The sequence below is a fragment of the Camponotus vicinus genome, unplaced genomic scaffold (genome assembly GCF_025532165.1).
Source record: "Camponotus vicinus isolate PSW18456_S1 unplaced genomic scaffold, iyCamVici1.0 SCAF_4, whole genome shotgun sequence".
NCBI lineage: Eukaryota > Metazoa > Arthropoda > Insecta > Hymenoptera > Formicidae > Camponotus > Camponotus vicinus.
Window position 1 is genome coordinate 11,039,433 of NW_028141976.1, and position 25,766 is coordinate 11,065,198.

At 42.2% G+C, this 25,766-nt stretch overlaps 1 protein-coding gene across 1 annotated transcript; it reads left to right on the plus strand.

Annotated features, from left to right (window-relative positions):
* Positions 1–6,478: 6,478 nt before the first annotated feature.
* On the plus strand, positions 6,479–24,954 carry Dmrt99b (doublesex-Mab related 99B). Its single transcript, XM_083096158.1, has 6 exons — positions 6,479–7,318; positions 8,988–9,324; positions 20,548–20,667; positions 21,218–21,504; positions 22,575–22,875; positions 23,376–24,954. The coding sequence occupies exons 1-6, from the start codon at positions 7,049–7,051 to the stop codon at positions 23,702–23,704; spliced, it is 1,644 nt and encodes a 547-aa protein (XP_082952284.1). The 5' UTR covers positions 6,479–7,048; the 3' UTR covers positions 23,705–24,954.
* Positions 24,955–25,766: the final 812 nt, after the last annotated feature.

Below are 25,766 nucleotides of genomic sequence, written 5' to 3' on the forward strand. Positions count from 1 at the left end.
TATATGTAGCATTTTCTTAAATTATAATAATAATTAATATTTTAGAATTAAAAGGATATTATAGTTTTATAAAATTTTTGAATTCATAAATTAAATCAATGATATTTTAATAAGGACAAGCAAGGGAAAAAAGAATAAAATAACGTTTGTATAGATGCGTATATGATTCATGTGAGTAATATTAATGATGCAACATTTTAATTGTCTCTCTTGAATGAGATATATAAAAATTTTTATTCAAAAAATCCTATTATAAAATTTAAACTACATGATAAATAAGAATTTAATTTTTAGTTTTTTTATTTGGTCAATATAAAAAGTGCTTTTAAAATATAAATACGAAATGTAAAAATTAAACCGCCGTTTTTAATATTAAATTTGGAGATAGGAAAAAGTCAATATTTTTAATGTTACACATTTGCATTATATACATATTTTTAATGTTTGGAATTCTCAAAATTTATATCGAAAATTAAAAAAACTTGCGCATCGTATATCAGTTTACCTTCCTATTTGCTGTCAATGTAAATAAGCTGTTGTACATCTCAACAGAAATGAAATAATAATTATATAGTATGAAGAAACCAGTTAAAGTTGGATTGCGCAGCAGTCTTTTCTCCCTTCTAAGATTCTTTTTTTTCTTATTCTCTCTCTCTCTCTCTCTCTCGCTCTTTTATTTGCATTTTTTTTAAAGACAGCATTCGAGTCTGCGCTTGTACGTCGTCAGATTCGGTGCCGTGTCCAATATACGACGACCTATGGCGAGCTCGCAAAGGTAGGCTTGACGGCGCTTGCGTTTGCAACAGTTGCCAGAAGGTAAAACGGCCTCGTATTGGCCGACGAGATCGTAACCAAGAACTCGCAACCCCTCGTAACCACGCCCATTTCATCCCCTTTTCGTAACACATGACTATTATATGCATATATATGTAGATACGCGTACACCGTAAATTAAGTCGGCGTTGCTGTTTTTGCAATAAATGGAAAGTGAAAATCAATTAACGGCAATTGCCGTTATAACAGATCGCTTATTTAAAGTGTTTATTTAAAGTCCCCCTCGTATCGTGATTGGACTAATAATTTGTATTCTGAGTATCTTTTTTTTGGGGTGAAAATTTATGGAGATGCACAAGATAAATATAGAATTTTTTAAATTCCTAAATTTCTTTTAATCTTTTTTGGTCAAAATTGTCTCTAAAATAAAAGATTTTATAGATAATTTTATTGTCTCAAATATCCATGTAACAAAAAGGTACTGGCGATTCTGCTTCAAAAGAAGAGAGAGGAGAGAGAGAGAGAAGAAATTTAATAAAGTAATAATAAATTATATAATTAATAATGAACTTTAAAAATTAAAAGACTTAATAATATACTGTGCGAGAGAAAAATAAATTCCCATCAATCTTCAGTACAAAAAACAGTAGAAGTACAGACGAAAGGGGGGAATTGCGTGAACGATCCAACCGATGCCGAGACGCGAGTACTTAAGTAAGGGGGTTTATAAGCATATAGGCAACGCGCGGGAAGAGAGAGCGGGTGGGTAGGAGGCAGGGGGGCTTCTCCGAACTGGCGATCCCGCAGGACGCGAGCTTACGCACACGTTATACGTTATGTATGGATCTCTCCGCGCGGACAGTGTTCTGTGTTTGAAGGCTTGCGGATAATATATCGCCCGTTTCGGCGGAGAGTGCTTTTTAGCTTTGACCGTTTCACATCCGGCGACGGACCGGACCGGACTCGACCCGATCCGATCCGATCCCACCGACCGATCGCCCTGTGCCGGCCTCTATTGCGCCGTAATATCGCACCCGCTCGCACATCTATATCTCTACGCGTCCGTCACTTTTTTTTTGTTCCCCGCAGAATCCTGACCACCACTCCACCGACGAATTCCGGGGAAAGAAGGGCAGGGGAGGAGGGAGGGGGTGGATGGTGGCGGCGGTGGTGGAGAGCTTTAAAAAATGAGCCGGGACATTATTTCTGCTCGTCCCCTCCTCCCTCGCCGACTCTTCTCGCGCAGACTGACCGATCCAGTCGCGCTCGATCCCTTCCTCCTCCCTCTCACCCCTTTCTTCCTCCCCCTTCTCCCCTCTTATCCTCCCTTACGTCGTTTCCGCCGGCGCAGCTTGCAATGTGCCGCATCAGCGAATGTGCAAAAATGAAGAGAGAGAAGAAGAATTCGCGCGCGACGGTGGGTGATGGGATTCGACGGAGTGAGCGGAACGGGAGGTGGCAGGGGAGACGGAGACGGGAAGGGAGAAAGGGAGGAGGGAGGAAGAATTATATATCTTTCTCGCATGTCTCCCTCGTCTGTCCGTTCGGTCGTTTCGGTTCGGATATGGATATGCGCCCGATGGCGGATATATCGGGAGAGAGAGTCAGGGAGAGCCATTTTCAATTCAATCTGTTAAAAGCACGTCAAAAAGTCATACGGTATTTCACCGGCGCGGTAGATCGCGGCGATGGGATCGCGCGAGCTTCGTCCTGACTCCGATAGCGCCGGTGTTAGGTGTACGTGTTACCGTAAATTTCATTAATTTGGCAATTATAGAGAATTATCAATAACTATGGCAAATTTAATAAACTTTATACACGTACAAAATACAACATATATATTTATAATATAAAAATTATAAAAAAATATATAATTAAAATAATATACGTACTTGTTACATAAAATAATACAATAAAAATTTCCTTTTTTTATTATATTTCAATATAATATTTAAAAAATAATTTTAAAAATTTTATTTATGTAAACTGTCCGGTGAAGATGATTATGTTGATTGAATTTATTACACTAATCATCTACATTGGTAATTATGTATAATTATCGGTAATTATGCATAATAACCAATTAATCTTATTAACAGTAACATATATAGCAGATAAATGCATCAGTATACATACGATGATGTACAAAGATAATGGACGAATCCAATCGTTTTAACAATCGCCGAAAAAACTGATACCCTTTAATGAAAATCTTCTCTTTAAAGAGATTTTATATTTGAGAAAATCGCTGAAATTTTTTTTTTAATTAAATTAAATTAATTTTCGTTAAATTAAATTTCGAGTCGAGAAAGTATTTGTATTTGTTAGATTCATTTTAATATAATATATTTAATATACTTGTACTTATATACATTCTCTATAGTTAGTAGATGATTGATATGATAAATTTGATCAAAATAATCATCTTCACCGAAAATTTCACATAAAATTTATAAAATTTTATAATTATATATTTTATTTCTCAAATATTGTATTAAAATATAATGGAAAGAAGTATTTATATTATCATTGCATACACAACACCATTCATTCTTATATTCTGCACAATAATCGTATATATTTGTCTTTCGTAATTGAAATCTTACAGGGAGCACCCTCTGTTTGCAATCCATTTTAAAATTATGTGGATTGAATTTTGAATTAGCACTTATGTGAGCTAATGAAATAAATCTACGTCAACAATCATTATCATTTTATCGTTCTTGCGTAACAGGTGTATTGGGTTCACGTGGAATTTCGAACAATTTTCCGATCGACTAAACTCTCTCGGATTATCGTATTCATCGAGCAAACAGTTACATTGTAATTCGGTGCACGAGGAAGAGGAAAATCGAAGCGCCTCTTACCTGCGATTTCTCGTACCTGCGGCTCTTACGCGGCGATTATAATCTAATCTCGATTATCCGATCGCGACGCTCTTTATTCGATCGCTGGCCGAGTCTAGTGTCGCGGGGTCAATACGACGTTTGCAAACATCGTAACGCGATATTGCCGCGATCTCGATCTCGATCGCCCTATTTACCTAAGGGTAGCAAGTACATAGCCTCCGGGGAAAATCTCGAGTGCGTGTGGGCGCAACAATACTCCGCCACACTCGAAGATCAAAGATAAATCGGATACTCTCGGAAACGTTTACTTTTCTTCTTTTTGAGAGAGCAAGAATCAAAGACCGTGGGAGAAATCGCGATAAACCTCGTCTTCCGCATTTCCAAGTGTCAAAGAGAGCCTACTATAGGTGATACTCGAGATAACTTTTGCGCGTAAGTACATCTTTACAGACGCGTAATAATCGTCAGATTATGATGACTCCTAAGAGCGCGTGATAATTTTTTTTCTACGAGCTTGCACTTTTTAACGTTGATATTATCGCGAATTTAATCTGAAGAAAACGATCGTGAATTCCGATAGAGGCGCGATGTTTTTAATCCGCTTCGTCTGATGGTTTCTCCAGATTTTGCGTTTCGGGCTTGTACCGAGGAGTACCGCGATACTTTAAAAGTGGGCATGTATTGGCGTACCTATTGGTTTATCGATCTCCCCATCGGTGCGTACATTCGCATTGAGTGGCCGATGTGCGAGAGTAAAAAAGGTCCGTGTCTGCGCTGTATATATCGAATCACGTCAACGAATACGTTCGAAATACTTTTTATTATTGCTCAAATTTTGCACGCCGTCAAATGAAAAATGCCTTTGCGGACGTCATCGAAAAAAAAAGCGACCCCCCCCCTCCCCCTCGGTCGCGATTGTATTTATTACGCACCCTCTCGTGTGTGACATTCTCGATGACGCTCGCGGCGTGTATTATTCAATTCTATCGATTGCTAAATTACAATGTGGATAATCTGATGGAGTGGAGATTGCGCGTGACGCGCATATGACATCGCGATAAATAACATGTGTACTTTCCCATAATAATTAATTGCATTCGCCCGAAAAAGGACGTATGGAAAATGCATTAAACACATACACGTATACGCGAAATTGCGTTTTTGTACTTTCCATCTTTCAACTTTATTGTCGAAGAACCAGTTTTGCAAATTATGCCTCGATGTATGTATATAAACCTGCCTCTATAGAAGAGGGAATGCCACTTTATTACTTATACGCCCCTTTTAGGACGAACCCCTCAATTTGTACATTCATAAACAAATATATCGGAGTACTTATTCGAGATAACCGACACCGACCAATTGTTACTTTCTTAGAGGCACATTAGAAACGGGAGCAGGGCTTCCATGCTACTTCTACATTACATATATCACGTGTAACGTAAGTTAGGTTTGGCAGGGAAGGTAGGTAGGTAGGTAGGTAGAGGCAGAAACGTAGAGAGATACGGGGATCCAAATCATAATGCGCACAATGCTTTTATTCTATTCTCATTGCGGGGTAAATAACATCTGTACATTAGATCACTATAAAATCGACCGCCATTGGTGAAACGACAATGGGGCCCCTGCTCCTTCCTCCCCCCCTGTCCCACCCTGTCCCATTCAAATCTCATTGTACAATATGATTCAAAAAAGGTTCGTCACGATGACGGTGTTGGTTGCGGTTTATAGACCGTATCCAGCGAGAGAGAGCTAAGGGGTGGAGGCGGGAGGGAAGGCGGAACAGGAGGGCGGGAGGGGGAGAGAAAGAGAGAGAGAGAGAGAGAGAGAGAGAGAGAGAGAGAGAGAGAGAGAGAGAGAGAGAGAGAGAGAGAGAGAGAGAGAGCGGTCGACTACAGATCGAGATACAGTGCACTCACGGGGACGAAAGGAGGAAAGGGAGGAAAAAAAGAAAAAGTAGGAAAAGAAAGAAAAAGGACACGTTTCTCGAGAGGGAGCGAAACGCGAAAGGCGTGCGTGGTTAAGAACAGTCGGCCGAAACAAAAGGCGGAGCGTGGAGAAACGTCTGAGCATCGCTCCGCATTGTGTTTTATGCCGGAACGGGTTTTAAATAAAAGAGTAATGTGTTTGTCCGTTGCCACCACCATTACTATCTCGCCACCACCGCCACCACCATCGCTACTACTACCGCTATCGTCGCGCACAGTCGCGCTATCGCTATCACCAACATCACCGCATCGCATCGCTATACGGAAGATACACACAATCGACGCACACTTACACCCTCTCCGATCTCGGGGTGAGCGGGCGAGAAGGTAGATAGGTAGGTGGGTACGCGGCTAGGTATGTCCCTCTTTCACTCGACGGTAGATATAAACTCTTAACATCTCCGTTTGGTACAGCACGGGCCTGCCAATCGGCGGCAAACGGGGGCGTGGTCGCGTCCCAGCGAGGCCTCGCGTTTGGCCGAGGCCCCGGGGTGGAACACTGTGGCACAGTGTTTTATTTCGCGTTTACGTGGAACGTGGAGGGGACCGTTAGTTTCTGCCCTATCCTTCCCCCGGGGGTTTCCGTCTCTCGCTCCTCTCTCCCTCTCCCCCGATTCTCTCTCTTCCGCTCTCTTCCTCGCGGGTCCCTTCCCCCTCCTCCCCCCCGGCAATGAGAGAGCGCCCGCCGCCGTCGCCGCCAACTGCGGCCCCCTTGTGAGCTCCCACTTTGCTGCCGCCACCGCCGATACCGCCGCGCTACCGCCTCTCTGTCTATCCGCGCGCGCTACCTGAATCGACTCACCCGGGATGCTGCAATTGTTGACAATACCGGCGAGCGAGAGGGAGTGAGAGGGGGCGAGAGTATGTCGCGGGGTTCCGCGCGATTCCGCATTTCGGCCCCCGACAGCCGAACAAGCCGGGTGCCGTTCTCCGCGTGACGCTCCGTAACGGCCGTCGTAGGAAAACCTCGCGGAAGTGCGGGCGCGTGCGCGCGTTAACCGGGAAGTATCTGCCTACGTCGCTCTTGCCGCGAGCGGTAAGCGTCGAATTTCGCGATGTCTCGACGATGGTGCGCTTAGGAACCGTCGGGTCGTGACGCGATCGTGGCACACAGTGTTGAGCGGTATCGATTCCGCGCCGCCGCGAGCGAATACGCGGCAGAGAGGAGGTCGGTTGGAGAGCGCGAGAGATCGCGCCCGGGGAAAAGCCTCAGAATTGTCCTCTCCGGCATGGGGGCGAGCGTCGTCGAGTACGCGGCTTCGCGCCCGGTCCGGATCGTCCGCGGCGCGCGGTGATCGCGTCATCATCATCGTCATCTTCATCGTCATCATCGTCATCATCATCATCGTCAGCATCATCGTCGTCGTCGTCGACATCGTCGGGAGATATACCTCCCGGCGTCGCGAGTGCCGTTAACGTCAAGGAGCAGCGGACGACATGTCGCTTCCCCGCGGCGTCGGCCTCGGCGTCGACGTGGGCCAACTGATGCAGCACCAGCAACAGCAACAGCAGCATCACGTGCTACCGGCCGCGTTCTTCCTGCGCGCCAGTGCCGAGAGATATCAGCGGACCCCCAAGTGCGCGCGCTGTCGTAATCACGGAGTCGTGTCCGCGCTTAAGGGGCACAAACGTTATTGCCGATGGCGGGATTGCGTGTGTGCCAAGTGCACCCTCATCGCCGAGAGGCAACGCGTCATGGCTGCTCAGGTAAGATCCTGGGGAAGCCGTCCGACGTTCATCGCGTGCCGCGAATCTGTCATTATTTCGAGTCTCGACCGGGGAGGGATTTGTTTGCAAAACATCTCGGAACTTCTTGTCTACTCTTCTTAAGGATTACTGTGTCCAATAATTTTAGGAACAATCATCAATGGGATTTTACTTGTGACTAGAGAAAAATCATCGGTGTATAAAGTGTGAGATATAGCTTCGATGAGGGTTGAAGTTTGGATAAATACGAGAAAGAGACTATCATTATCGAGAATAAATATAAGAAACTGTCTTAGATATTTGTAGTAAATTTAAATTCATCGGGATTATTTGTACTTTCAGAGTAAAGTATTAGAAAAGTGTGATTGTCAACAAGAAATACAAAGATACATTCCTTGACTTGTAATTCTATTAGAATTCTATATCTTTTTAATGATTTATTGCTATAATTTCTGCAAAAATGTGTTAAAAGGTATAAATTATAAAATATATATAATATTATTGTTAATTGTATGTATATGTTGAGATAAAATATCTCACTAAAGAATCAATGTCAATTAATATAATATTATTTATGTCAAGAGAAGTTTCAAGATTATACTATAATTATACCATAATTGCAACGAATGGATAAATAGAATTAAATTATCAATAGAAATAAATAGAATTGCAGAATTAAATTATCAATTACAAATGAAACGAAATTTGTGAATCACAATTTACCGCTACTAAATTCTATTGATATTCTATTATATTTTTTCTAGAGTATGAGAGAGAATTTATAACTTTATTTTCTCTACAAACTTCTTCTCTAGTTTAATTTTCTTAATTTTATATATATGTATAATATTATATATATTATGTTTATATTTTTGTTTATTGAAACAATTTTATTTGAAAGCTGCCATTGAGACAGTTTTCATACAAATTTAGCACAAGCGCGGATCGCGTTAGGGTAGCTCATAGATCAGATAAAATTACCAGCTCATGTAACGTTTCAGGGTCGTAATACTATACATGTACCCGAGATTTCATTTCAAGCTCCCTCGATACGATCGACTTATATTCTCGATTCGTTTTCATTCTAAGTCTCGACATTCTATTTCTGCAAACTCCAAACTTTTTTTATATCTCTCGGTTAACAAAATGTCAGTCAATATACACGATTGATTGTGATTCGTGAACAAACTTGTAATGCACGATATAAAAATGCTATGGCACGAAATTTAACTAATCGCGGTTTGCAATTACGAGATTCCCAAGTAATATAATATTGCAAAGCGTATTCTCTAGAAATATGGAATGTTTTAATTACACGATATTAAATAAAATCAGTGTGCGAGAGACTATTCATCCTTATAACCAGGGACTTGGTCTCCTCTTCTGGCAACTGGTAGTAGTTTGTCAAGAACGAGAACGAGTGACAGATAGAGTGACATTTTACGAAATCGGCTGTCGGACGCCAGATAAGTCGCGAGACTCTAGAAGTGAACAGGGATGGGGGCGACATAACTCATGATCATCTCCTTCAACAGTGGAGCGAAAAATGTCATCTTTCATAAATCGGGAGAAAAGATCAACTCCCCCTTCCTATACAATTGAAAATAAATCGAAGAAATTTCACTCGCCATCTTTCACATTCTCACGAGCTACGAACGAATTGTTTCAGGTCGCGCTCAGACGGCAGCAGGCCCAGGAGGAGAGCGAGGCGCGCGAGCTGGGCCTGCAATTGCAATACAATACCGGCAGCTGCACCACCGCTCCGGTTCTACCGGCGGCCGCCGGCGCGACGCCAGCTGGTAGCCCGCCCCCGCACCCGGCGCACGTAGCGAGTCCGGCGGGCCTCGGGATACCCGCGGCGGCCGCGGCCGCCGCCGCCGCCGCCGCCGTGCATATCCAGACGCAGCTTCAGCATCAACCCGCCGAGTGCGGCCTTTTGCCGAGGAAGAGGTCCACCCAGGACGAGTACCGGCAGCCCAAGGTCGAGAAGGGCGACCCCGTCGTCGGTAAGCGAATCGCGCGTTTACTCCCCGGCTTGAATCGCAAGGGTCTCTCTTCTCTTCTCTCTTCTTTATTATTACTTCTTAATTGCACCCTCAAAATTTTCCATGTAACTATGAAGGAGAAAAGCGTGCAACTTTCGAGGTAAATTTCCGCGGGCGGAAATGCTCGTTGGAAAGGGGGTCGAGACCGCAGGAAGAGAAAGTTGACGTATCGCTATTTAGCGAGAGCGCAATAAAACCGCGGGCGTGTAATCGACGGCACGCGACCAAGAAGCGGGAGCGCATGTGCGTTCGGCACACGCGCGTGACTTGCGGACGGAGTGCCCATTAGGAGCGTGCGTACCACGCCTTTAAGTAGGCCAAGTGGCCCGGCCGGGGCCCGTAATGTTGTTAAGTAAATAATGGCCGCGAGCTCGCGGGCCCTTATTATACCACTCGAAGCGAAAGTCGTACTCGTTAGTGGCGGCCTTTAATTCTCCACGCTCGACCCTTCCTCGCGGAAGGGCTTCTTTTCCACGACGACTCATTCTCACCCCATACGACCCAAGTGGAATGCACACGCGACCTGGCTTAAGCCCTCTCGTTTCTCTGATAAATGCACCTTGCCATCTCGGCATCTTTGCGCGTGCGATTCGGCAAAATCGCTAGCTTGTGATTGATATACTCGAGGAAGAAAATGTATCTCTTTTAACATAAATTCAGAGCCGAATATCTATGTCCTTGAATACTCATTTTGCGTCGGCACTTTGCTTGCTCCTCGTTAAACAGATAATTTAACGTTAAATGCGCAACGAGAGGGAATATCCATGTTTGGAGCACCTACTCTTGAAAGTCAGTTTTTTTTAAATTTCGGCCAGTATCACTTTATAACAATGCAGTTGCAATCGATTATCGGTTTGCAACGACCACTTTATGTAGCACTTTTCTATCGTTCGCAATTGCATTTTATTTGTTATTTCTGGCGGTGACGTCCGGCAAAAGATTACCCTTCGTTGTGCGCTCTCGTATCGCGAATAGTTGCGATTGATAAAATCTACCTGTATCGTGACACATCTCGTTACACGCATGTCCATTCGGCTCGCGCTTGCAACAAAAGTGTGCGGAACAATCCATTCAATTGCTCATGCATATTGCATTTTATTGGTTACATCTATCTTTTTCCAAGCGAAAGCGCCTTTGGCGTTTTTTTTTTGGATTCTCTTGGACAGATTCTGAGAAAAAATGAGAGGATAAACATATTTTAAATAAATTATTAATGATGAGAGTAAAGAAATGAACTGATAAAAATTCAATTTAATATGTAATAAAAACATTATACATTATTAAATTTTTACTTTAGAAAAATTGTATTAATAAATTTTATAAAATTCGCCTTTATATACGCGCGCGCATACGATTTTATTATTGTACGGAATTTTTATTTTATCCGAGCTTTCTGCGATATATTCCTGATTGCATCGTTTAGAGAGAAAAAAGGAAAAGAGACAAAGAAAGCACTAGGTTTGATAGCGATCCAAATGCAGGCAAATCCGAAGTGTACAAAAAAAGACAAACGATGTCGACAAAGAATATCAGGAGCGAGCATTTTCTTCGAGATGAAGGTGCTTCTTAATAGAACACGGATTTTGTCGCCGATAGGAAAATAGAAAACATTGCGAGGAAGAAGTTCTTTAAAAATAATCTAGAAATAATTAAAAATTAATTGAAAGTAAAAAATTATTTCTTTTTCGTATTCGTCAATGCATGAATTCGCAAATTCAAATCTGTCAAGTTTAATATATGTGATATCGATAAACCTATAAATTTATATCTACAAATTTTTAATAATGATCAGTGAAAATAGATTTCCAAAAACTGCATAGGTTTTATTTGTCATTTTAGAAAGTTTCGAATTACTATCTAAGATATAAGTGTCTTATTATAATATTGTTATTATTATTCATTGGGAATTAATTTTAATTTATCATTTTTGATATCAAATACATCGGGTCATAAATTTAATTTTTGCTAAAACACACACAACCTGTTTGAAGAGAATTGATAGAAAAAATAAAGACTTGTCACACTCTAGATTGCGCTAATAAAAATAACTTTTCACGTCATAATAATTTTCTATTATTACAAAATCTATTGTTACAAAATTATTCCCGCTATTTGTTTGTTCGTTTAATTCCATCGAAAATTTAATCATCAAGGTCAGTATCGTTAAAGAGACAGTAAAAGACGCAAGGAACGATGAACACACTGTCGACCAGGACGAGGAAAACCCTCGGGTGCACCTGGTTTCAATTACGATTCCAAGTGTACCTGCCTGCCCGACGTCTTTGCGGGATGAGGGAGAGAATGTAAGATGTCTCTCCGACCGATCTTCGAAACAGAGTGCTTACAGTAGTATATAGACGAGCCGGGGAGAGTCTCCGGTCGAGAAGTTTAGCAGTAATTGAATTTCTCGGGCCAGTGCCTTCGACCGCGGGGGATTCTGGGTTGGTCGGTAGTATACGCACCCACACACAACCATACGCTCCTCTCTCTCTCTCTCTCTCTCTCTCTCTCTTTCCCTTTCTGGGTAGGTCGGAGAGATCACGAGGTTGCCCCTGCTGCCAAGTGGGTGGGTGGCACTCTCGGTGGCAGAGAGAAACTCGACGAGCCCCCATTATATCGCGAACGGGGAAAGAGATATCCACCTCTTTATACTTAATGTTAAGGGAACGGACACTCGCGCGAGTTGGCAAAAAAGGAGGAAAAAAAGAGATCTCCCTTTCTTCGAACGCGCGGAGAAAACTTTCGACGAGAAACGACGCCGGGAGGGACTCGGTGGTTTCTTTATTCCGTTATTCTTTTTTCGCGGGTTAACGCTACTTGTCCGTTTTGATAATTTTTATCGCCATTGCGATATGGCGGAAAACCGTGGAATGTCATTAATTCTCTTTGTTCAGAGATATTTCCGCGATTCAAACGGAGCGTATTTATCTGACAGAGCTTACTCGTTTTAAAAATTTATAATGATTGTCTGAAACGATTTGACGCGTTATTATAAACACTAATTTAATTAAATTGATGATTTATTAATAATTAGAATGGTAAGGATAGATAATAAGGATAGTCTCGTGCATTTTTTAATCATAATACATGCATCTTTTATATTTCTAATATTTGTTACGATTTCGAAGATTTCTTATTCATATTCTCTGATTGATTATTTAACTTGTTCAAAAATTATAAAACATTTATCTTTTAATATTCTAATCAAATTAGACTCCCTTGGATAAATAATAAGCAATATTTGACAATTTTGGTTTTCGCTTTGCACAGCAATACAATGTCCATAATAATTGATCGCGGATTCCGAATGTTATTCACGCTGGATCGTATCAACTGATATTTACGAGAGATTAGACTGTAGGAGACGTGGATTTCGCGTAGCAAAGGGCGAAATGCCGCGCGGCAATCATTATGTCGAAAAGGATGTAGGATGTAGAGAGAGAGATTTGGTCTTTCCGCTGAAATTCTCTCCGTGTGAAGGAGCAGGGAGGATATGTACCGCGGCGTCTTTGTAGAAATACGCGCGATGACACACACGCACGCGACGGGCGCCTTTTGTACGTACGTGTGCGACACACCCTTTATCCCGTAAGGATCACTTGGTCGCTCCGTCTACCGGGGACCATTATCCGGCAGTTTCTCCGGTAAAGGAGAGAAAGAGAGAGAGAGGGAGAGAGAGATAGAAGCTTCTTCGAGTGTCCAAGAAACTTTGTGAAAGACCAGTTCGCTTCCGTTCTTCGTCCTTCGCGGCTGCGGAGGACACCAGGAAATTATTTTGTTCCCGCTGTAATACGCTCCCCTTGGATCGTCCGCGCCCGCACCTCGCGCGAATTCACGCGGCCTGGAATAAGCGACGCAAGAAAGATTCCGATCACATGACTGGATTTTTCTCAGACATCGAAAGCCCCACCTGTCCGTCCGCATTTTCAAATTTAATCGATAAATTTCAAAACGGAATTATTTTCGAAAAAGTCGAATTATTCTGTCACAAGAATATAACGACTTTCTATTTGCATATGTATCATTAATCATACGAGCAATTTTTATACGTGAATGGAAAGTAGTGATTAAAAATTATAAAATTAAATTATAAAATTAATTATAAAATTAATTATAAAATTAATTATAAAATTAATTATAAAATAATTATAAAATTAAATTTTAAAACATACATAATAAAATCTTGTTTTTTTAATACAAAATGAGTTAAAATTTGATTAAATCAGTTATAATCTTGTCTAATTGTAAGAGTATTTAATTAAAGAGTAAAATACAGCAAAAAGATAGTATATTAATAACGGCGAGAGCCGGTGCCGTTAATCGATCACGCATTACATCAGCTTGTGGTACACCGAGGTACATAGCGCGCAGGAGAGAGAGAACTCGGCAAGACAAACACACATCGGATTTAAGTAATCAAATCCGAAGCCGGATAAGGCAGGATCGCGGCACGCTCTCGCACGGCTACTTATGCTCTTACGACGTGCCTGGCAACATTGTTTGCAAAGAGTCAGCGGGACTTCGGGGAACACAAACGCGGACAGATAGGTAAGGCCTGGCCCGACCTTACCTATTTGCATAGGTGTACCCGCTCTTCGGGGTCGAATGCATGTACACGTGCAACGCCGCCGAAGGAGCACGTCTCTAAGAGTGTTTGAACAAAACTTCTGCCAGCGTTCTCCGACTACGCGTTTTCCCCCCCTTGCCCTTCTCCCTCGCCTTCCTCGTTCCCCGTCTGCGCGATTCCCCTAGGATCTTGCGGGCCTTGGCAGCTCGATCTCTGTTGATCGATAAGAGATCCGCGGGAATGTCGCTAAATACCATCTTGCGAAGACGTGATTTCAATGCCGGTAACTCGGCGTGAATGCAAAGCGAGTAAGAGAGCTGATCCTCTCCACATACAAAATGATATGGAGATGCGTTGCGAACGGCTGTGAAGTTGTTGCTCGGCGTTTTGAAATGTTTGAAAATTTGGTACGAAGATGCTGAGGGGAGGAAAAAAGATCTCGAGACTATTGTAACAATATATGTACAGATAATCGAACGTGTCCTCTTTGACAGCAACCTGCTGAATTAAATTCTCTTTGCATATTTCCTCGTGAATTTTTTACCCTTTAATTCAGTCTTCTAAAAAACGCGCGCGCTCGAAATTTTGGGAAGTATTATCATGTCACGCGTACATCCACGGTTGACTCGATGCAACCTAGTTTCGACGAAGAAGAAGTTAAAATCATCTTCAGAAGCCGTATCAACCCTCTTCAAAAGTAAAAGAGCGGTGGAGAAATCAGACACTTAACGACGGTAGAGGCTTCGCTCTTCTGCTACTTCCGCGAGCACAAAGGGACCATTTGATCCAGTCGACTTAATTAATTTGACAGAGGAACGTACGTTCAAGTGTCCGATCGGTGTACAAAAGCATTTACACATTTCTCGTTTAGTATTGAACGTAATTATATTACATCTTCAGTAAAAGGGGATCTTAATAGAGATTCTACAACGATATTTTTTCCAATAATAATTTAAACAAAAAATTTATACGATGAAAAAAATAAAAGAATAATGTGAATTCTTAATCGAATGATATTCAGAAAATGGTATAAATACAATTCACCAGAGTGGATGCAAGACGAAACTTTCCCGACACGCGACAACATGGCGGTCTACCTCGCGTACGCAACGCATTGGCGAGCATCCAGCCGAGCGTGAAAGCCATCGTTGTAGAACCGGCACGGCGGGTAGGAAGGAAAAACTAACGATCACGTTATATTCCTCGGGAAAGAAATAAAAAGAAGCGAGACGCGGCGCGCGGAAGGACGAGCTCTCGAAGGAACCCCTGTAGGGAAGGGGGAAATGGAAGCGCGACAGGACGAGGAGGGCGAATCGCACCCCCTTCCTCCCGCCGAGGAAGCCGTTGGAGAGAGAGAGAGAGAGAGTCGAGGCCTCTGGCAAACGTTTACGAGGCATAAACGCCAAAACAAAAGGCGGCTGGGCGCGAAACAATTAAAAACGTTACGCCCGATCGCTCTCCAACGTTCTCCTCTCCTGCCCTCGGTTTTTTCTCTCCCTCTCTCTCTTTCCCTCGGCTCTCACCCTATCCATCATACACCCCGTGGTGTACACACAACCATCTCGTATTCACCCCTTTTACCGCGGCACACAACGAAAACACAGGGATGTTGTAAAGCGTAGCTCCCACGCACATACACACACACATTCATTCAGACACGCGACCGCATATACATACGCGTGTACATACATGTATACAGGCAGGAAATAAAAGGGAATCGCGACGATTTAATGACTGATCGGGCTGTTGCTCGCTGTTGCTGTCGCTGCAATCTGAAGGGCTCTTCCTCCCCCGCCCTTCTCGTTCCTACTTTCTCTCTCTCTCCTTCTCTCTCTTTCTCTTTCTCTTGGTGTGCCCGATAAGGAACTTGCCTTTTCTTCGAGCTTTCGCACCGGCCTCCCGAGTCAATTGCGTCATTTACGGCAGATCGGGCGCTGCTATTTTCCGGGAGTATCGATACGTAATAATGAGAGTCTTTTCTCGTTGCTCAGATTCCGTTTCCGGGCTCGAGTCTACGAGCTGCTGCTGCTGCTGCTGTTGCAACGCGTATATATCGCGATACCCTACTGGCTGTGCAATCTCTCTCTTTCTTTTTTGACTAACGTGCTTTCTTCCTTTCAAGCCACGCTGTTTCATAAATTTAATTGGAATCTCGTATAAAGACACATGATCGATTTTGAAATTAATTATTTTTAGATTCTCTATTTCGGGTTTTATTAGCCAAATTTATATATTATATACATTTGTTTATTATATATTATATTTATTATATATTTGTCATGTAGGTAAATAAATAAATGACAGAAAAGATTCTTGTTCTTGAATTAATATTATGATCTTGACTGTCAAATGTTTTTTATGATGAAGACAGTTTTCGAATTATTATGCAAATTTTCAGCTATATTTTTCTCACATAATTTGTCTTGTATATACATATATAACTACAATTTAAGATTCGCCTTCCAAAAATTTTTTTTTAGATTATTCGATTCAAACGCATCTCTTGTATGTATATAAATTTTAGTGCTTGCCCGATAAATATTAAATCGCTAGCAGGATTTCAGTTTATAATAGGACAACTTTCGGCGTAAATTATCTCCAGCTGTAATTTAACAGACCCCTTCCCGAAATTAACATCATTTACAAAGGCCGTTTGTCAATCGCATGCGCGGTCAAAGAAAGAGAAAGCGTTTCCGAGTTTCGCGTACACACTCCAGTTACTTTACGGTCTTACGAACAATAGAAACTGATAATTCACTCAGTCACCGTCTCCCTCGCATAATCTCGGGGTCTAGAACTGGCAAACTCGAAATTCATGTCGCTACAGGATTACGTTCGGGGAGGAAAAGTGATAGGAGATGGAGGACTAACTAAAAATTCAAATAAGATCCTCGTAACATGTACATGCATAATCGCGATCAAACACATCGATACTTTCTAATAAAAAAATATAGCTAATTTTTTAAAGATAATCGTATTCCAATCACATCTCTGAAAACTTTTAGTTTGCTTTCTTTGTAAATGAAAGCTAGATATCTCATGCAATTTCTGATTTCTCTACAAAAGGAGATAAATTTTTTTTATATATAAGAAAATATTAATCTCCAAATCACAAGATAAAGATAATTTTATGTCTGCATATAATAATCATACGGTTATTCTTTATTTACTTTTTCAATTTCCTATTAATAATTATTTGCAATAATCGTCATGGAAATAGATTTTTGGAATTAATAAATAATGTGACAAAAATAAAATATTTGTATTGAGAAAATATTAAAAATAACAAAAAAAGAAATGTCGCAGAATTAAAATACTATCGCTATTTTCGACAAAATAATTCACCAAAAAATTTATAAGAATTATCGATCTCAAAACTTGATATCGCCCAACAACGTATGAGATGAATAAATCAACAGTCAGATAACGCATAAAAGGCTCTTCTATTATACCATAAATAGCTAAATAACGATGCTCATACAATACATGCTCCGTTTCCTCGACAAGCGATTTTATATAGTGCTCCAAAGTGGAATTACTGTAGAGGTATCCTTAGCAGGAATCTTGAATCGTCTTGCCCAGGAGCAAGGAGACGGGTTTGTATCCAGGAACGCGAGCGAGCGCGCGGGCTCGTTTCGCCTAAGCCTAATTTATAGGGATGTTTCGTGTCCTCCACAGTTGCCCCGCCAGGCTCTGTGTCCTATTACTCCTATTCTCTATTATGCGCCGCCGGCGCCGCCGTAGGCCGGCGGGAGCCTCTCCCGATATCTATGTGCCATTCTAAATTATTCGGTATTGTCCTCGCATGATTCCATTGTCCGCGTCTGTCTCCACCGTGCGCTGATACGCCACGCTGCCGCAGGTTAGGGCGTAGACCTACAACAACACCCGGCCGCCACCGCGCCGGGTTGTGTGAGCGTGTATCTGCTTCGAGTGCGCGTCTTGTCATCGCGTCGGTCAAGAGAGAGATCCGCGCTCTCGTATGTACATCGTCGAACATGTCTAATTAATCGCCGCCACCGATCTCGCCGCTGCACTGTAAGAATGTGCGGGACCTGTCGGTGACGGCTACGGTGATCGGTGATCGTAAATGATGTAATCGCCGCTCCTACGCAAGAGGCTACTGTGTTTAACGCCAGGCTAGATGAGTTTTCTAGACGTCAGCTTGTCGCTTTCAAGCGACAGCCTCCGATGATCGAAGAGATGCACGAGTTTTAGTGATAGTTATATAATGACAATAGAGCTTGCAATGTTAAATTAATATGTCAGTTTGCGAGTTATAAAAATTGATGTTTAGCTCCTGATATTGTCATTCTTGTTATTTTCCAGCAACAAGTAGCTTTCGCAATTTTGACGGGTACAGGAGAAGAATCTCGTTTCGTTTATATTTCAAAGATAAATACATGATGAAAGCGATATTTTTATTTGACGAGACTTGATTGGCCAACGACATTTCTCGATATTTACCGCCGCTATTCGATTTAACGTCGACGTTTCTTCGTCAAGTCGTAGATGAGTACGTATCTGTGCTGGCGCTTCTCTCTCCTTCACGGCGCGAAACGAGTTTTATTAACTTCCCCGCGTCTCAAAATACACGCTAGGTACATATATATATATACCCGGTTGCCCTGCGTCGAAAGACACACCCGAGAGAAGTTAGATCTCTTATTCGTGCGCGTGTGTGTGTGCGCTTGGGACGGGAGAGATTACAATAAATTGCACACGCACCCTTCTCGAAATTCAAGACAAGCACCGGGAGAGAAAGGGAAGAAGGAGGGGAAAGAAAGAGATTCCCGTTCGCGATACTGTGTTCTCTATTGCCGTCGCGTTGCTTCGCCTCGCCCAGAAGGGCGTTTTTTCACGATTCGTGTTCTCGTTTTTCTTCATCTCTTCCGCCATTGATTAGACTCGAGGGCACTTTTGAGAAGGACACTGAGACATATCGCGCTAGATATTTCCTCCGCGATTCTTTTCCTCCACGAATACATTTGATATATTTTGCAGTTCAGGAACTAGTATACATATTTCCGATGTTTTTGAATAGTAAATAGGGAGGAAAACGGCGAGAATCCTCGAGTTACTCCATACGTCTCTAAAAGTACACGCCAAAGGATAACTCTTTTCAAGTTGCGCTTAAAGGGTCGGGCATAAATCGCCGGTAATTTCGCTGTCATTGTGAACCATGATACAGGATCGTAACAGTGTTTGCACCGGGCGTCACCTGAGACACCCTGTGTACATTCGAGGAACGCAGCACGGACACTTGACACCCTCAAGGACCCGGTAGACGTGCACTTCGTTACGCCGCCACCGGGACTTTATGAAGGTTACGGATAGGGATATATGAATTTTTTTTCAGCCTCGTGCATGAGAGCGTCGGGTGGCACGCACGAAGGGAGCCGGAGGGGTTGGATTCTACCGGGGGAGGTACCGGGGGAAGGTCTCCCTGCGCGCGAGAGAATGATATTTTAATAACCGCCGGTAATATCTACCGGCGATTTTCTCTACCCGGTGCTCGCGTATCGGTGTGCGCGACACTTACACAAACGCCTCGTGGCATGTCGGAAGGGGAGGAGGGGGGTTTAAGAGTCCTCTCTCGCCAGCAGCTACATTAACACCGGCCCTCGATATTGCATTCCTTTCCTTTGACGTCGGCCGGATGTCAATTACTAATGTTATTATCTGGATGCCGGAAGGGCGAAGGACGGGGGGAGGAGAAGCTGTATCCTGCTGCGGAATTTTTCCCCTCGAGAGGAACCCGTTCGCGCTCGATATTATCTCGTTTCATTCAACGCTGACAAATCGACGGATTGCGAACGGATTGAAGGTTGATTGGCGGTTGACAATTAATGAAAATAATGCATATTGTGAACGCATTTAAATCAAGTAGCGCAGCGTGGAATTTTGCCAGCGGAGAGGAGAGAACGTTGACGATATCCGTGAAAGTATTATGATTGTACTCTCCGGTTAGAAACTCCGGGGCGAATGGAAACGAGATTAAAATGTATACCGTAAGAAGGATTAAATAATTGCTACTACCAATCGATAAATCGCATCGTATTCATCGGGCCTGTATCGCGTCGAGGAACGTAATTCACCGTACGATAGAAATCGCTAAAGAGTCCCGTGTACTCGAACGGCACGAGCGAAGGGGCGCTCGAATAAGAGGGAGGGTCGATTAGGAAGAGGGTGGCAGGAGGGACGAAGAGAGAAGGGAGAGACGAAAGCTGAAGGCTTCTCTAGCTACATATTTCCCCGCGGTCTCTATCAATCTCTCCCTTGCTAATAATGGTTAAACTTTTTAACGAGCGGTCAGATACTTGCACCCTCTCACCAGGCAAGGGATTCTTTCACGCATTTCATCGACGGTCGTGTGTACACGAATGCTACAACTCGAGGCGTGCCCTCGAGGAGTGCGTTTCGTGCCCTGCTTTACTTTTCGCCGGAATAAAGCGCCGGAAGGACGTGCCCCTCTTTATGTTTCCGTCAATTATTATTCTTCAATAATCTCGATTGATAAAAACAGAAGGAAAATCGTGATAACTTCGGGTTCTCTCGCTGAGAAAAAGGTTGTTAAAAATGTATATTGTAAAACACGACGCTGTTGTATTTTGCAGGATCGAAGCGATCCAGAGTCTCCGAGAGCACGACGGCAACGATCCTGTCGACCAGCGATATCAACGAGGACGATCGTGATTCCGACTCTGGTGGCGAGCTGCGAGTCGATCATTCATTAGGTATTGCTAAGATCACTAATACACACACATATTTTTTTGAGAATTACATGTTTTATCTTATTCTTTTCTTTAATCGGAAATAATAATTTTATACATCTTTGTCTCTCGTAGACAGAGACAAACAAATATAAAAAATTATCTCTTTATTCATATAATAGGCAAAAATGTAAAAATTAAATTTTAAATACTTATCATATTAAAAAAAATATATATAACGTATTATATTTATATATAAAATATATTAATATATTATATAATATATTTCTCATATGTATATAATATAAATAAAATATTGTACTATTATATATTATATATAATATTATAATATATAAAATATAATATGTTATATTATCGTATATTTGCAACATTATAATCTTAATATTTGATAAAAAAAATATAATATTTTATTACTTAAGCATTCCGTTTCTTTGCATCCAATTACTCCTCTTTACAACTGACTTCTTTACAACTTCTCTCATTTTCTCACACGTCAATATAAAGTGTCGAGTTCCCCGCATAAAGTTCTCCTGCGAAGTGGCGAATGTTACAGTGGTGCCGACTTCGTCGGGGATACCGGAGTCCGGCGAGGCGACGCTGAGGAAGCGCACCAGCAGTCTCAATGACTCCGAGGATGGTAGCCCCGAACCGGGCTCGCAGAGTCCGACGCACACGCCGCCGTTGACACCGGCCTTGACGCCGCAAAGGGAGGACACACCGGCGCCGGAAAACCTCAGCTTACGCAAGAGCGACAGCCCCCCGCAGCAGACGCAGCAGACGTCCCTACAACCGGTGGATCTGGTACAACCTAGGCCCAGTCCCCCGCTTCCTCCGTTAGCTGTAAGTTTTACTTACGACCCTTTACCGAGCGTGTATATCTCTGTCGATTCTTTAATTGATCATCGAAGTAATATTTTAACTTTGTAATTGGAGTTAATGATACATCAAGAAAAGTAAAAGATTTATCAAGTTTCTTTATTGCGAACAAGATTCTCTTTTCAAACACGGTGATTACTTTCTGGAAAAATATGAAGAATCTGGATTTTTCAAGGATTTCTTTTGTATCTGGAAAAATCAGGGAATTCTCGAATTTTATTGGGACGCGAGAAATTTTTTCAAAAATTCTCTCTTTGATAATTTTAGCCTTATATTGTAAACAGTCTACAAGTTCAGTGAAAATTATATTTGCACATTTGCAATATATAAAATATATATCTATCTCTCCATTTATATATATTCAATGTCTCAACAAAATATTGAACATGCAATGCATATTTTTTTTTGTAACTCAGTGATGAAAGAATGAAAATGTGTTTGCAAGTAAAAAATGTTTACCTTGGAAATCTATTCATTTCTTTCTTTCGATATATTTACAAATCTAGCACTTGAAATCCAAGTGTTTTTTCTCTGCATGCGTGTAAATTATTATAAAACGCATGCAATAAAAAAACATATTTTAGAAAGTCGCGTCAAAAGACCTTTAAAGTATTCTCTTTATCTGCAATTTCAATAAAAATACTCTAAAATTTTTAGAGAATTTTTTTACAAGATTTCAATAGACATTCTGATAAATCTTTCTCTCTCTCTTAAAATCGTTATCATGAAACTGCAATATTCTTTTTATCTTAAATTGGAACAAAAATATCCTGGAAGTCTCAGAGAATTTTTTTAAGATTTCAATAGACACCCTGATAGATTTCTCTCTCTCTCTCTCTCGAAATTATCATCACGAAATAGGAATGAATAAGGTTTCTTTTTGTTAAAAAAAAGGTAGTATATTTATTCACATCGCGGTGTAGCGTCAAAGGGGAAAGGCAAGAGGTTTTTCTTTCACCTTTGTACAGGCGAAACCGCGAGATCCGATTCAATTTAGCGAGCGACAATTTATAAACTCGTTCTCGCAATTGCAGGCCGCAGCGACGGTGCACTTTCCTCCGTACGCGCCTCTCTACGGACCGACGGCGAGCCCGTTGGCGTATTGCACGCCGGCTTTGTATCAGCATCAGCATCACCATCACATACCCGAGCCGCGAGAGATTCAGATGCAGATGCAGATGCAGAATCTCCAGCAGACCTGCGGATTGCAATTACAACAACAGCAACAGCAACAACAGCAGCAGCAGCAACAACGTTCGCCGGTGGACGTCCTGCTGCGAGTGTTCCCAGGAAGACGTCGCGCCGACGTCGAAGCGCTTCTCCATCGTTGCAAAGGTAGGATCTTCTTTTGGAGCTTCTCCGAAAAATTTTTACAGTCTTACACAGAGCAAAATTTTGTTTCGGAAACGTTACACCGACGGCGAAGTCATGATTGATTATTAAATGCATGTAATCCTTTCCAATTCTTGGAGAAGATTTGTATCTAAAATCAAATTTACATTCTCATAATTTTTTGCGAGAATATAATTGTATTTAATTATTCGAAAAACCGCAATGTGTTGGACGATTTTGTTAAACGAGAAAAGTCACAAGAAAAGGTTGGTCTTCATTATTTTCTTCCTCACCTCAGCAACCGCCTTTCTTTTAAATTATAAATTAACTTTGACACGCGAGCTGCATATTTTCTGTTCAAATAAAAATTATGAATTTCTAACGTCGTTCTTGAGCCACGATTCTCTCTTCGCGACGATATTATCATTTAATTTATATAACAAGGAATAATAACGATAATTGCGATAGTCAAAAATACAAAAGAGACTCTGCCTTGTCGGCAGGCGACGTGGTGTCCGCTATGGAGGTGCTGGTCTGCGAGGACAGTTTGCAGCCCAAGTCGGCGTTCTCGCCGCTGGCGGGCGCCCTGGCGTCGGCCGCCGCGGCGTCCGCCGCCTCCGTCTCGGCGTACGCGAGCCGCGCCGCTTACTGCACCACCCCGATACCGTCGACGCGGCACCGCTTCCTGGCCGCGCCGTACACCGGCACTGGCTACCTGCCCACCGTCATCAAGCCGCCTAACCAGAGCCTGCACGCCAACGGCACCGCCGGTGATGCCTACCGGGAGACCAGTCCCGACGACGCCAGCGACAAGACCAGCTACTCCGAGTGACCGGACGAAAGCCATGCCGCCGTCTGGTCGTATCCCTCGATCGTCCCATAACGGACGACGACGCGTGTTCCTGCCGGATAACGATGGCTGCCCGATGAGGGAGGCTTCGACGCGGTCCGGTCTCTGTGCGTTCATCCAAGTATGACCAAGAGATTATTTCAAATCCTATAATCGCGACGACAATAATGCGCGATCGTGAAGATTTCACGTTCGATCGGAAATTATACACTGGCGGAATCGACAATCCTTCTATCGAGAAAGCAACTGCTCGGAATAATCGATCGGCGAAAGACTCTGAATATTCCGAGGATAATACTCCTGTAATTTCTGAATACGCGGAATAGACGAATATATCTACGAGGCAAGACGGAGATTTTTTTTCGATCCCTTGGACTGGACATCGTTTTTAAATCATCTTTACACGGCGGATAAATTTAGTGACTGACCGTCCTTTCGCTAGCAGGAATATACGTAATTTCGATGGTTAGCAAAATATGTGTCGCGGAGAGAAGTTCCAATTCCGAAAGGAAGATTACGACTTCGAGAGATCGATAAGTTGTCGTCTCGGGAAGAAGCTCTAGGATCGAAAAATCGGATCCACTTCACTTATCGACGCTTGCGGGCAACATGTAAATCCAATGACAGTCGCAATGAAGCTGTTCCAGTAGACAATAAACGAACAAACATCGTCGCTTCTTGCATCTTTGCAAGGGCGTCGAGGACTTAGCGAGGGTGTCTGACAATCCGTTTTAATATTCATACACGTATACATCTCTCTACTGCTGCGGAAAAGATGCCCGGATTAATCAGATATCTCCGCATTAAAAAAAAATCGCATCCATGACGCGAGAAAAGAAGCGCCATCGGAAGATGAAAGGATCTGCAACCGCGATTCGTCTTCAGAGTATACTTTATACATGTGTAGATAAAGACTAATATAGACAGAGATATGTGTGTGTGTATGTAGGTAACAAGTTCTCGACGACTATATCAGCCAAACGAGGAGGGAGGTGAGTCTGTAAATACAACAAGTCTATATAGCTAATTCTATCTTGCATTAATCTCGAGATTTGCCGGAGTATGTTAAACGCGTAATATACATATAAGTGTTTGCCTGTAAGTAAATAACGCCTGCAAGATATTTAGATTTTAGCCGCTAGCGGACCGGAAGCATCGTTTTACCGTAGTTACCACAAATGACATGTTACTCGAAAAAATGTATAGACCGAAGATACATCCAATAAATAAGATATTGATACTCCATATCGATCGTCTATTCATTCGCGTCCCATTTGTCTCGATCCAATTAAATCAATTTTTCGTACAGATCATTTTGATTTCGTAGCTCAAAGAGTAATGGCTATAAATGTGGATGTATACAAATAATTTTCGATAAATGACACTAATTTATCTCACCTCTCATTAATCTCTATTCAAATATAGATACTTAATGTCGAATTTTTTTACATTTTATCTTTCTCCTATAATATATGATTAATAATTTAAAACTATTTGCGTAATTATATTTAAAAATAATCCTTACGCATCAGCACTAATCCTTGACAATACTTGTCAAAGGTTTTGTAATTCATATTATAAGTGATACATCCTCTGCAACGGAAAACGTAATTCGTTACGGCAGAAGGAGATGCGAAACACGTGTCTTTTTTCCAGATGCGAGAGATAAAGAGCGTGGATTGATTTTACGAAAGACAGGTCTTCCGGCTGAGTGAAAATTTCACAGCGACCTTCGATCAACGAAAGGAAAAGGTATCGGATGACGAGCGCCGTTCGCAGGTGAAGAAATGGGATACGCGACGTCGTTGAATTCCCGAAATCGTTTCATGGTCGATCGATCTCAAATCGCGCTGCGCAGTCTCCAATAAACCGATCTCGGTCAATGTGCGAGTAGTCAATTTTGCCGCTCAATTTACGCGGATACAGTCGCAGAGGATGCGTCATAAAATTTCCCACACTCGCATATGTCCTTCTCGATGTAAATTGACGAATTTTTAGATCTCCATTTCAAATTTTATATCTCCATTTTAAATTGTACATAATA